This window comes from Mus caroli, unplaced genomic scaffold (assembly GCF_978045245.1).
Source record: "Mus caroli unplaced genomic scaffold, Mus_caroli_1 scaffold_1, whole genome shotgun sequence".
NCBI classification, from domain to species: Eukaryota; Metazoa; Chordata; class Mammalia; order Rodentia; family Muridae; genus Mus; species Mus caroli.
The window spans coordinates 186,814,529-186,828,303 of record NW_028227256.1 but is presented as its reverse complement, the minus strand read 5'-3'; the positions used below and the strand labels follow the sequence as shown (position 1 = coordinate 186,828,303).

General features: G+C 46.8%; 1 protein-coding gene across 3 annotated transcripts in view; it reads left to right on the top strand.

The window, feature by feature from the left end:
• The window catches only part of Kctd3 (potassium channel tetramerization domain containing 3), a 59,368-nt gene that overhangs the window by 16,377 nt on the left and 29,216 nt on the right, over positions 1 to 13,775 (top strand). The window contains exons 1-4 of one of the 3 annotated variants that reach the window (XM_029476513.2): positions 5,790 to 6,142; positions 11,793 to 11,846; positions 12,388 to 12,433; positions 13,465 to 13,538. In XM_029476513.2, coding sequence (XP_029332373.1) covers positions 6,060 to 6,142; positions 11,793 to 11,846; positions 12,388 to 12,433; positions 13,465 to 13,538 — 257 coding nt within the window. In that variant the 5' untranslated portion in view covers positions 5,790 to 6,059. Of the gene's footprint in view, positions 1 to 5,789; positions 6,143 to 11,792; positions 11,847 to 12,387; positions 12,434 to 13,464; positions 13,539 to 13,775 lie in introns of those variants that run through there. The other 2 variants (XM_021167615.3, XM_021167624.3) reach the window with 2 other exon arrangements.

Sequence of the window (13,775 nt, the reverse complement as noted above, 5' to 3'; positions counted from 1 at the left end):
AGGGTTGCAGATCCCTTTAGCTCCTTGGGTACTTTCTCTAGCTCCTCCATTGGGAGCCCTGTGATACATCCAATAGCTGACTGTGAACATCCACTCCTGTGTTTGCTAGGCCCCGGCATCGTCTCACAAGAGACAGCTATATTTGGGTCCTTTCAGCAAAATCTTGCTAGTGTATGCAATGGTGTCAGCGTTTAGAAGCTGATTATGGGATGGATCCCTGGATACGGCAGTGTCTAAATGGTCCATCCTTTCATCACAGCTACGAAATTTGTCTCTGTAACTCCTTCCCTGGGTGTTTTGTTCCCAATTCTAAGAAGGTGATTCTTACAGCAGTGCTTGCTGTGGGAGAGAGCCTAGAGGGAAGGGGGACTTCTGCAGGCAGGAGAGTGCAGAAGCAAGCAGCCTGTGCACCTCATAGTTATTTTATTTTTGAAAAAAAAAATTTTAATTATGCATATGTGTCTGAATCTGGGTATATATGCTCATGGAAACCAGGAAAGGGCCTTGGATCCCCTGAGACTGGAGTTACAGGTGGCAGTGAGCCGCCTGGTGTGGGTGCTGGCCACTCGACCAGGGTCCTCTCTACAAACAGTGAGCAGTGAGCCATGTCTCCAGCCCCTAACAGTTACCCATGAGTCCACAAGAGCCACAGCTGTGGAGAAACCAGGAAAACCCGACTGCAGGAATGGTAGGTCTTCCGCAGGGAGGTTGACCCATGCAGGGTTTCACCTTTGGTAGCACAAAGGGCAGACCCTCAAAAAGCAGCCATGAAGAAAGCAGTTGAGGTACAAACCAAGGCTGAGCATGGGCAAAGAGGACAACTCATAGTTATGGGGAACACAAGAGGTGAGAGTTCTCACCAGCCACAAGTCCTTTCCCGAGAGCCTCTAAATGATAGTTCATCTTGGCTGTCAGCTTGACTGACCTGTCAGCTTGACTGGACCTGGAATCAGCTAAAATTTGAGGCACCGTAAATGGATTTTAATAAACTCTATTAGTTATTAATTAATAAGACCTGCCAGCTCCCCAGTAATCGAGGCAGAGTCCTACAGAGTTTTAAAATCGGCTTCAGCACAATTACTGGGTGAAATATAGCTACTCTCTTTTTCTATACACTAGACTGTTAATTCCCCAGCTGCATTTCTCAAGTACTTGCTGTATAAGCCTTGCACGGTTTATTTTTGCTACATCAGCCTGTTTTCAGGGTCCACTTCTCCTGGCCATGTGGTCATGCCCCTCTCTCTTCCCCCTCCCCCATCCTCTCCTCTCTTCTGCCCTCACCCCCCCATCAAACCCGGTAACTGAAGCCCGGCCTACCTCTCTCTAGTCTCTCCAGTAATTGTCTCTGTAGCCTCTATTTAACCAATAGCTTTAATTTGGGAGCTTGGTTTACACAACAAAGACTCCACTGGACACCCCTGTAAAGAGCCTTCTGGATCAAATCATTCAAAGTAGGAAGGCCCTTCTTGTTTGCGAACGGCACCTTCTGGTGCCAGTCCAGGTAAAAAGGTGCAGGCAGAAGAAAGAGTTTGTTCTCCTGCCTGTTCCTTTACACTGCTGGCGAGGTCAGAGATCCTGTTGGTGTTGCTACATACCTGCACTGATGTGTTTGGGTTGCTAACACAGACCGAAACTCCAGGAATCCTCTAGGCCTCCAAGTCAGATGAGACATTCAGCCTTGTAGGCTAAGCACCTCCTAGATGCCGGACCTCTACAGTATAAGTAGCCACTGTTGGACGATCTAGATCACATTGTGTAAGCCAACATAAGTCTTTTGCTAGTCAGCTGCTTTTGGTCGTGGTATTTTATCTCAGCACTAGGAAAAAAAATAACTAATACGTGGAACAAAATAGAAGACAGAGCAGCATCTTGACTAGTATTCACTGGAAAGGAACCAGAACCCGCCCTCCCCTTGCTTCCAGCCCCACCCCCCCGGGGTGTGACAAAAGGCTATAGATTCCAGGGGAGGCAAATGACTTTTGCCCTTTGGAGGGCAGAGACAGCTGGAGGGAAGGGCTCCGGAGGCTGGGCTGCCCCAAGTTTTTCATGGTGTGTTTGCTTTTATCTACACATTCCATTTTCCTTTTGCAAATCAGGCTCATAACTTGCTCCTGAAGGCAAGCCATAGGTGTCTTAGTCAGGATTTCTATTCCTGCACAAACATCATGACCAAGAAGCAAGTTGGGGAGGAAAGGGTTTATTCGGCTTACACTTCCATATTGCTGTTCATCACCAAAGGAAGTCAGGACTGGAACTCGAGCAGGTCAGAAAGCAGGAGCTGATGCAGAAGGCCATGGAGGGATGTTCTTTACTGGCTTGCCTCCTCTGGCTTGCTCAGCCTACTCTCTTATAGAACCCAAGACTATCAGCCCAGGGATGGTCTCATCCACAAGGGGCCTTTCCCCCTTGATCACTAATTGAGAAAATGCCTTACAGTTGGATCTCATGGAGGCATTTCCTCAACTGAAGCTCCTTTCTCTGTGATAACTCCAGCTGTGTCAAGTTGACACAAAAATAGCCAGTACAATAGGAAACAGCTTTTCTCTTCCCCAAAGCAGATCACAGCCTTCCTGTCTGGAAGTTGTCTGTCTGTCAGGAGCTCCCTCACCTGCTTATCTAAGTAAGACCTTCCATATTCCAGAAAGGTTCTGCTCCACACCCTGGAGAAAAGCATGTTCTATAAAGAGACTAACAGGTATCTGAAACACCCTGCCTGTTAGCCTTGAATGACACCTTTTAATTCAATCTCACTCAAACATTGTTGGCCATGCTTGAGCAGTGTGTATGCAATAAAATCCTCATACAGCCCAGTGGACCATGTTCAGAGGACTTCCCAATAGTTGAGCACAGAGAGACTCTTGGGAGGCATTAGAAGCCCTCTTGGAGACATGGGAGTGCCACATCTCTTCCTCTGCTTGATGTACCATTTCCTTGGCATCCTTGGTAACCCTATTACCCTAAACTGGGAGCCGCTTGTGTCAATCAGCTTTCTGTTGCTATAACAAATACATGTGATAGTTGACTTGTAAAGAGAAAGGTTGATTTTCACTTAGACTCTGCAGGGTTTCATTTCCTGTTTGAAACTATTCACCTCATAACCAGGAATCAAAGAAAAGGAGGGGGCTTAGGGTCCACCAGCCTTCCTCAAGGATATCCTGCCAGTGATTTTAAATATCTACCATTGGACTCTACCTTTTAAATTTACACCACATATCTGTATTGTGAAGCTTGAAACCAAGCCTTTAATTTATGGGGCTAAGAGAGATATTCAAGAGCAAACCTACAGTACCATAGTCAATACAGTCAAGTCCAGGGAAGCAGCATTTGTGGGGACCCCCTTCATGGCTCATTAGTCAGTCTGTTGATTAGCTTTTGCATCATTGTAACGTAGATAGTTGACAGAAACAACTGAAGGGCGCGTAGGCTTGTTTGGGCTCATACTTTAAGGGGATTTTAGTCCATCATGGTGGACTAAAATGATGAAATATTTCCATAGTGACAGGAGTATAGGGTGGAAGCTCTTCACATTATGGTCAGCCAAGAGGTAGAGAGCAAGAACCAAGGCCCAGTGTAATATTAAAAGCCCTATACCTAGTGCCCTACTTTTGCTATTAGGCTGGAACTCCCCAGATAGCACCATCAGCTGGGGACAGAGCATCAGAAAAGGGGCTTATGAGAGACATGTCGCATTCGTGCATAATGACACCTGTGAGTTGATGTTTATCTGTCCTTCATCACTGAATGTGCAGTGTGGTTCTGTCTGCAAGCCAGGAGTAACTCAGAAGGCATTGAACCATGGTGGCTTTTAATTATCACTTGAGTGAGTAAGGTGCTTGATAGAAGAAAGGTCATCTTTACTGAGAAAGGATAGAATGTGTGTGATTTTAACATGTCTGGTGCATCAATCATTGCCTTAATCTCTGTCACTACCCAGTGCTAAATGATGAGTTCTTACTGCACCAGGAAGAAAATACCATGCAGATTAAATCCATTGTATGTTGGGGGGGGGGATTTTTATTCTAAGTTATCTGTTAAGTGAATCTTCACTTTTAGAAATATCAAATGGAAAACAACGGGGGGGGGGGTGTGGATGGCTAGAGAGATAATTTAGCATTCCAGAGCACTCATTGCTCTTGCAGAGAACCCAGATTCAATTCCAAGGTCCATATGGTGACTCACAACCAATTGTAACTCTAGTTCCAGTGAATATGGTGCCCTCTGCTGGCCTCTGTAGACACTAGCACTGTACACATATAGTGCACATATAACATGTAGCCAATTCACCCATACACATAAGATACAGCCCACAAATAGTGCACATATATATGTAGGCAATACAACTACACACATAAGATAATGCACACATATGTGGACATACCCACATGCAGGCCATGTGCTGACCTGTGCTGATTCGGCTGAGGTCTGGCTGTCCCTGCTAGGTAGTACCACCACTGCTGCTATCATGGCACTACTGAACCGGATTGCTGATGTACCTGCGTTTGTGAGTAGATCAAGCTGCTGCTGCTGACCTGTGTGTGAACTGAACTGTTGATTTCCTAACAGCACAAATGGAGTTTGCTCCAAAGAACCATTTCTAAACAGGTCCACTTTCCTCATTTCCTAATAACCTTTCTTTCCCACTACCTCTGGTGGGTGGTGGGCTGGAAGGGAGGTTAAAACATTTAAGAACCATCATTAAAAGTAGGCTTTGAAAATTAAAGCTTATAGACTGCTATTTCCAGTAGGAGATTAAACCAAAATATGTCAATACCCTCATCTGATCCTTCCTTTCTGACTATTTCTGGCTCTGAGTAATGAAAACTATCTCTCCATATGGATATTCCTTCCTATATTTCTTCAATTGAAGGCACTGTCCAGGTTAGTTTTATGTCAACTTGACACTAGCTACAGTGATCTGAGAGGAGGAACTCTCAACTGGAAAAAAACAAAACAAAACAAAACAAAACAAAAACATGTCTCTATAAGATCAGGCTTTAGGTAGTCCTACAGAGCATTTTCTTAATTAGTGATTGATGGGGTGAGGGGCAGCCCATTGTGGGTGGTACCACCCCTGGCTGGTGGTCCTGAGTTCTATGAGAAAGCAGGATGAGCAAGCCAGGAAGCAGAACTCCTCTGTGGCCTCTGCATCAGCTCCTGCCTCCAGGTTCCTGTCCTTATTTCCTTCAGTGGTGAACTGTGCTATGGAAGTGTAACCCAAACAAGCCCTTTCCTCCCCAACTTGTTTTTGGTCATTGTGTTTCATCAGAGCAAGAGAAACCCTGACTACAAGAGGCAGCTTTCTTTTCCACGTGCTTTCTACCATGGGAAGGTGGATAAGCTACACACACACACACACACACACACACACACACGAAATCGCTAAGGTTTGGTGCTCCAATGCATAATGCTGAGAGAGAAAAAAATCAATCAGCAAAGAAAATAAAAGTGTGTATATATACAATCTAGAAACATGTTGCTGGATACCGCTCACTCCAGCAGGGTTTTTGCTTTCTCCTGCCCTGAGGAGTGGTGGCATGGAAACTACGCAGTTTGCAGGTAATGCGCTGTAAGGTGTTCAATGTCTTTTCATCGAGTGTAAACACGTGTACTTAGATCAGTCTGAATAACTGCGAAAGTTTCTTTTTTTTTACCTAAATCGTGTACTGGTGAAGAGGCAAGGGGCGAATCTTTCCTAGTCCATCAGTGGCCGCAGACCCTTCGTCCAGCCCCGCCCATCGCCAGGAGCTCCTCCCTCTCACCAGCCCCGCCCACTCCTACTTCGTAAGCGTGGAGCGCCGGCGCTACAGCTTTTTGTCCCTCGCGGCGACCCGTCCTCCAGATGGTTGTGGCGGCCGCCATGGAGGCGAGTGGGCCCTGAGGAGAGGCCGGGCTGGGCCGGCGGCCTGCAGCCACGAGCGGCGGAGGCCACGAGCACGTAGTGGGGGAGGCTGGAGCGAGCCGGGACGCTGCGGGAGGCTCGGCGTTCCGAGTGTGCTCCGGCCGCCGAGCCGCCGCTCCTGGCTCCGGCTCCCGCCCTGGCTCCGGCTCCCGCCGCAGACATGGCGGGCGGGCATTGCGGCAGCTTCGCCGCGTCGGCGGCCAGCAGCGGGGAGATCGTGCAGCTGAATGTGGGGGGGACCAGGTGAGCCCGCGACCGCGCGGGGACAGTGGGTGGGACGCCCGCTGCTGTAGGAGTGGCATGTGCCAGCCCAGGTGGGATAGGTGCTGCAGCCCGGGCGGCGTCTGCACGGCCAGGTCGGGTACCCGCGGCAGGGCAGGGTGGCGTCTACCTGGTCAGCTCGGGTACCCACGGCAGGGCAGGGTGGCATCTGCACGGCCAGGTCGGGTACCCAAGGCAGGGCAGGGTGGCATCTGCCTGATCAGGTCGGGTACCCACGGCAGGGCAGGGTGGCATCTGCACGGCCAGGTCGGGTACCCACGGCCGGGCAGGGTGGCGTCTGCTCGGCCAGGTCGGGTACCCACGGCAGGGCAGGGCGGCGTCTGCACGGCCAGGTCGGGTACCCACGGCAGGGCAGGGCGGCGTCTGCACGGCCAGGTCGGGTACCCGAGACAGGTAGGTACAATTTTGCATGATCCAAGCAGCCCTATGCACTCTTCAGAGTCTGGTTCCAAGTCGAGTGTATCGACTGTTAAAACTCAGACTTTATTCCCCCGGGTTCCTGTGGTGTAAGTAAGGCCACAGGAACACAGCTGGCATGGTGGGCCTGCCTGACCAAGTGACTTGGGGCCTCTCGAGGGTTGAGGCCCGCTGACACCGGGCTGTCAGCGTTGCAGCTGGTTGTCATCTCCCATGCTGGGGCTTGAGTTGTTGCATAGGAGCAACCGGTTGGACTGTTGAGTCTTTAGTCTCTCTTAGACCTTCCACTCCCATTTTGTTGGAGTGGAAGTTTGTTGGCAAAACAAACCAAACAAGCAACAAAACCAAAAACCCATTTTTGTATTTGCCGTGACTTACACATGACTCTTCTCAGGAAAGGGTATTGCCCCTGCTAGTTGAGGGAAGCTTGGGTTTAAGGCATAGTATGAATAGAGGGAGAGGGGGCTTCTAGTGAGCAGGCTATTCTGTTGTCCTGGGAAGGCTAGTTTTCAATGTCTAAGATTTTAAACATGTAACACTTCTGCTACTTAAAAATACAAATGAACAGCTGTGAAACCATGGGTTCTCTGAGTGCTGGAGAACTTGGGGTGGTCTTCCTGCTTTGTCACCTTTTACCTCCAAAGCAAAGTTTTCACAGTTGGAGAGCTGCGCCTCTAGTGCATTCCATACATAGCAGGTCATATGCAAATGACTGCCGCTGCATTCTCTACATACTAGGTCCTGGGCAGATGACCTCATCTGTGTAAATAGTGTGTCTTCCCTGCCCACCTACCATTACAGGAACCTATTGCAAGTGACCTGGTATGTGAAAGTGAAATAGTCCACAAAAGGCGTGTCCAGTGTGTTACTACAGAGAAGCAGAATGGTGCTCATGGCAGACCTTAACCCTGGTTTCTCTGTGGATGGCTCACATATTTCCTTCCAGGCATTCAAGAGAATATAGCTTTATGACAAAAAACTAAGTTATATTGTCTCTTTAGAAAAGATTGGTCTGTCTTACTCGAATGTGTGAGTGCAGGTGGAGGCCAAAGGGTCCCTGAGATCGGGGATTACAGGTGTGGTAAGTTGTGTTGAGAGCCACCTGACATGGATGCTGGGAACTGAATTCTGGTCCTTAGCAAGATCCGCAAGTGTTCTTAATCACAGAGCCATTTCTTCAGCCCTTACATTGTTGTTTATTGTGTATTGGAGATGGATGTGGCTGGCAAGATGGCTAAGCTGAAAACAGCACAGCACTTAACAACAGCAAGACTGGCCACCTGAGGCTCCTCCTTGGAACCCACTTAAGATGAAAGGAGGTCACTGACTCCACATGTGCACTTCATTGTGCATCAAGAGTGAATAAGAAAGTAATAAGAAAGAAAGTGGGTGCCTTAAAGGCTGAGCTGTCAAGGACTTCACTTCACCTGTGGAACGTGACTCTGACTGGGTGCAGTTAGCAGTTAATACCAAATATGACAATAAATGTACTCCTGGCTTGAGCGTTTTAGAAGACAACCTGTGGCACAGCTTGAAGCTCCGAGTCACTGAATAAGGTGCCGAAAGTGCTTGCTCAGAACCAGAAGAAAGTCAGAGAACATGCTGCCCAAGGGTGAGACAGTGAGCAGCATGCTGCTGGCTCGGGTCTGTCTGGCTTAGTACGTAAGGGGTTTCCGTACACACTGGGAGTGAATGTGATTGACAGCGTCAGTGACCAATCCATGTTTACTCAGGTAGCGATGGAGGAAGGAGAGGGACTGGCTGAGGGAAAGGGTTGGAAACAAACTGGCTCCTTCTGCACATAGCAGGCCTTCCCTCTAGTTAGCAACCTTGGACAAGTTACTTTGTATTGATGAGTTTCCTGAAGTGAAAAGTTACCATAGTACTAGTCTCATGCCCTAATAGACCCGGAGGAAACGATCATGAACTTGATATCATCTTAGTATCTCATAGCAAGTCACTTTACTTCATAGTTTCATATTTAGCTTCATAGTTCAGATTTTGTAGCAAGCCACTAGAGTGGGTATGCTACATCACCAGATATGCTAATTTCTTTAGTCATCTTTTCTTTGGCACACTTGAGATAGGAGATTAAAAATAAAAAATATGTTAATCATATATATGTTTTCCAGTCTCTTTGCCCAGAGGTTGCAGATTGTTTCGTGGGTAGACTTGATACTGCTTGGCTGTGCAGCAAAGGTTTTCTTCCTACTGTCTGTGTAGGCCTGACCCACCTCCTGTGTGCTGTGACTCTAGCTGTGTCCTGCATGCTAGTGATTGTAAGCAGGCCTGTGTGCTTTAATATGGTTTCCTGAAAGTGATGAACATGTAGTGTCAGAAGTTATTGTCTGTCTGCTTTGTTGCTGTGACTAAGTACCTGACAAAGCCATTGAAAGTTAAGGTACAGAGTTCTCTGGGCTCAGCCCACTGTGTGTGGAACCTCTCCTGGGCAGGTGGTTGTATAAGATAGAAAGCTGATGAAGCCACAGGGGACCCAGTATGCTGTGGGTGGTACCCACACACAGGTGGCACAGCACACAGGAGGTAGGCAGGCCTGGGCTCTCTCAGAAAGGAAAGGGGAGTCAGTGAGCAGCACTGCTCCATGCTCCCTGCCTTAGTTCCTGTCTCTACTTGGTCTTGGCCTCCATCAGTGATGCACTGAGCCTGTAAGCCTAACAAGCCCTTTCTCCCCAGGCTGGTTTTGTCAGTGTTTATCATAGCAACAGAAAACAAGCTAGGGTTAAATTAAGGTAGATCTTCCCTCTTGGTTTAATTGTAGGGACTCCTTCATACATACACCAAAGGCTTGTTTCCATGGTAACACTAGACAATCAAAATGAACTCTTCTACCATTATTACTTGACGTTATCTGTGAGTGCTTCCATTTACCATCGACTGATTTTCTTTTAATTGACTCAAGTTTTCTGTGTCCAGTGGTAACCTATAGAACTATTTAAGAGTTTGCTAAGAAATGCCTTTAGGGAAAATTGCCATGTTTTCTTGAGTACATGTTTGTTGAAATCTTTTCTACTTATGTCTTTATATATGTGTGTATAGATGTATGTTGAGACAAAGTCTCACTGGCCTCAAATTTGCTGTGTATCCCAGGCTAGCATGGAGCTCACTCTCCTGCCTCAGCCTCTGGAGTAGTGGAATTAGAGAAATATACTACCTAATTTGGTTTTAGCTCCTTTCTTAGATTAATGAGCATAGGAATGCTTGACAACACTTAGATTATTTATAAACTGTGAAATTAGTTAATGAGTTAGCATCCTTGTGTCTCTATAAGATCTCTTAATGGAAAATATCTTTATCTCTTTCTATAGAGATCCTCTATAAGAAATACATTATTTGGGGCTGGAGAGCTGGCTCAGTGGTTAAGAGCACTTGTTGCTCTGGCAAAAGACCCGATTTTTAAATCCAAGCACCTACATGGTAGCTCACAACTGTCTGTAACTCCAGTTGCAATCTGATGACCTCTGTTACCCTCTGGGCACCAGGTGCACACATGGTACACGTACATATATGTAGGCAAGACATTCATATACGTAAGACCATAGCATAAATCAATCTTTTCAAAGCCCAGAGGTCTCCTCTCCCTCAGTGGGTCAGTCATCCTTGCAGAGTAGACCACAGAGTTGTGGATGGGGAGACGGAGCTCGTGTTTCCCCCACTGCTTCTCTCGTGTCACCCACCCGCCAGGAACACATTGTCCTCTTAGCCTGGCGCTGCCTCCTGCGAGGCGAGGAGCTCACTCATGACTGCAAGTTTCCCACCGAGGATGCCAGCACCGGGCTGCCCTGCAACTGTGGGGCCCAGCACTGCCGACACTTCCTTGACGAGGCCTGGCTGCCCCAGAGTCCTCATGTGCCTGCTGCCATCTCACACTGGCCTGTGGCTCCTTAGTCTCAGGATCTCACTCCTACCTTTCTGCTCACGGTGGCTGCGGGCTTGTTTGTAGTGGGGCAGGGTCCTGCCTTCACCCCTCCTGCCTACCCAGCCATTGCCTCCTTCCTCCTTCCCTGGGGACCCAGGATGTAGTTACTGTACAAAGGGTTCCAAACCCCTTCTTTTCTATGCACTTTTTATTTAAGAGGGCAGGGTGCCAGTGGGAATCCCTCCACAGTAAAGTCTCTCAACGTTTGGAGAAAAGAAACCAAGCATACTTTGATACCTACAGAGGGTGTGAGATATCAGGCTGCCGCAGACGTTATGTAGAAGGGAGCTTGTACTTTTTTCTGCTGTCACCAACATTATTAAGTGACATAAGGCCCGTCGTGCCAATGGCCACGTGGACAGCCTGGTGATGCGTTTACCAATACTTCCTTTATATGGAAATGTTGTATTGTAACCATACAAAGCTCCAGGATTGTGCAAAGCAACCTGTGTCTCAGAACACTGAGCTGGGTACAGTGCATCTGACTGTCACTCTCTGTTTCAAAGTAGCTGTTGGGGTTGTGCTAGTGCTAGGCCATGGGATTACAGGTCACACTCCAAACACTGTACCTACCTTAAAAAAAAAACCAAACAAACCCAAATCATAGTTGGTTGTGTGTGTGTGTGTAAAACACTCCTGAAATGTAAGTTTGCAAGCTGAACAGTTTAAGGAGTTACCATTCATCAGGAGATGAAATGTCTTAAGCCCTTGCTGTCTTAGTGCTTAGGTGTGGATTTGACCTCTTTAGCTCTCATCTTGGTCGGCCGTCTACTAAGTTTGGGTGATAGATCGGGATGAGCAGGGAGCAGACAGTATCCATTTTCCTCACACATTGGAAATAGCCCAGGACTAGAGTATAGAGATCGTATATGAGTTTGTAGTTGTTCAGAAGGAGGTCATTTAGGGCAGAATGTCTGGAAAGGCCTTCGTGGGTCTGGTAACTTGGTTGTGTCCGAAGAGACGGGTGTGACTTGGAATATTGGTGATGGAGCCGGGACAAAGACACAAGAGGCAGGACAGAAAGTTGAGAGAGGGCAGCGGCGACAAGCTGCTCGAGAAGTGAGATCTGCTGTGAGGACTGAAGGGTTGGGCTTTAGAAAGTGTTGTGTTTGATTTTGCTGAACTCTGCACACTAGTAAAGCTTTAACAGTAGAGAGCACAGCGGACATAATCGGTGTGGTAGGGTCGTTCTCACCTGCGACCACTGCCGGCTCACGGTGCATTCTCATGTATGATGCCTGATGATCTTAATTGCAGATTCAGTACCTCCAGACAGACGCTCATGTGGATTCCAGATTCTTTTTTTTCCAGGTAATTATGTAATTCTTTGTGTAATTACACATGTGATTACTTGACAAAATATGAAAAGTTTCCTTATTAGTTAAATTAGGGTTTTTAAAAAATATTTTGAATTAAAAATGTTGACTTTTAGCCGGATGTGGTGGCGCACGCCTTTAATCCCAGCACTCGGGAGGCAGAGGCAGGCGGATTTCTGAGTTCGAGGCCAGCCTGGTCTACAAAGTGAGTTCCAGGACAGCCAGAGCTACACAGAGAAACCCTGTCTTAAAAAACCAAACCAAACCAAACAAACAAAAAAGTTGACTTTTAAATTAGAAATGTTATTGTTTTTGTACCACTGAGAAGGGTTTTACTGTGGTCCAGTCTGACCTTGAACTCTTCCTCCTGCCTCAGCCTTCTAAGGACTTAAAGGCAAACACTCCACACCTGATTAAAACTGCGATCTTTTTTAAGTTGGAGACAGAAAATGTGCTTGTATTGGCTTTGACATTTGGTAAGGAATTTATGTTCAGATTTTTATAACTAACTCGTAGCTTATTTTAATGATTCCTAGTTTGCTGAGTGGAAGAATTTCAACACTTCGAGATGAAACTGGTGCTGTGAGTATAATGTTATGTTTCTAAATTCAGTCAACAAACACTTAAGACGTTTAGTGGGTAGTGATATGGAAGCTCACATTTTAGTAAGTGCAGTGTGGCATTTTTAAAAACTGTCACCTACGGGGTTTCTAAACTGGAAAGAGACCCCTAGCAGTAACTATTGTATATAGCAATCTGAGATGTTTGTGATTAGAGAGAGGGTAGGGTGTACCTTGTATTGCATTAGTCAGTATTGAAACAGTAACAGTCCATAAGTGTGAGTAAGAAAATAGTTAAGTATTACAGGGCGTAGAGAGGCCTGCAGGTTCCTGTGAACCCGTGAGACAGCACATTGTGGAAACAGACTGTAAGGTTTAGACCAAGAGGTTGCTTTCTGCACTTACAATGTCATAGACGCAATTGTGTTCAGATAACTTGTGTTCAAGGAGAGTGACAACTCGCAGAAGCAGTCTGAAGTTAGGTTATTTGATGAGATTTTTGTAGGTAAATGAAGGCAACAAAACAGATGTGTCTGCATGGAATTAGTTAAAAATTAAATCAAAAAGCCAGTTCATGTGTTGTCCATTGTAAGCATCTTTGTCCTGTGTATTCTGTGGTCCTCTGCTGTAATCCCAAGTCCTTGAAACAGAGATGGTGAGATTGTCAGTTAAGCCCCTGAATGTCCTGCCCTGGTCCTGGTGACAGCTGTGTTCACACCGACTATGTCTGCACTGGAGTTCACAGTGCTGCCTTCATTTTTCATAGGAATTACAGTGGCTGCCACGGTGGGGACTGCGACAGCAGCATGAGGGACATTTATGCTATTTTCAAAGTGTTGGTTGATCTGGAATGTTCTAGATGGAAATGTTTCCCCAGGTTATCAGTAATTAGAAATAAAAACAGTTTCAGGACCTTTGAGCATAGCTATACCATTTCAGTTAGAAACCTCTAAATAAGGAAGTCTAACCCAGTCGTCGTTCTCTTTTAGTGTTTCAGATATGGAAGGAGATGTTGATTTTTGACTTGATAATAACCCAGTTCTTCATTTGCAGATATTTATTGATAGGGACCCGGCAGCATTCGCCCCCATTTTAAATTTTCTTCGGACAAAAGAACTCGACTTAAGGTAAGCCATTCATCCTTTCTGAGGCCGTGCTGGCAGCCAGTGTGTGGGCCTGCTCAGGAAGCACTGCAATTTAGTTGGTGTATTTGTGCTCAGCCTGCGTGGCACAGGGTGTTACAGTTACTGAGAGATACAAGCTCACAGTGGGCCACAGTCACAGCACAGCCAGGGCAGGGTAGTTACTTGTACAGCTCCTCAGATGAGACCGTTTCTTGTGTTGGGAGTCTTAGGTGCTTCTTG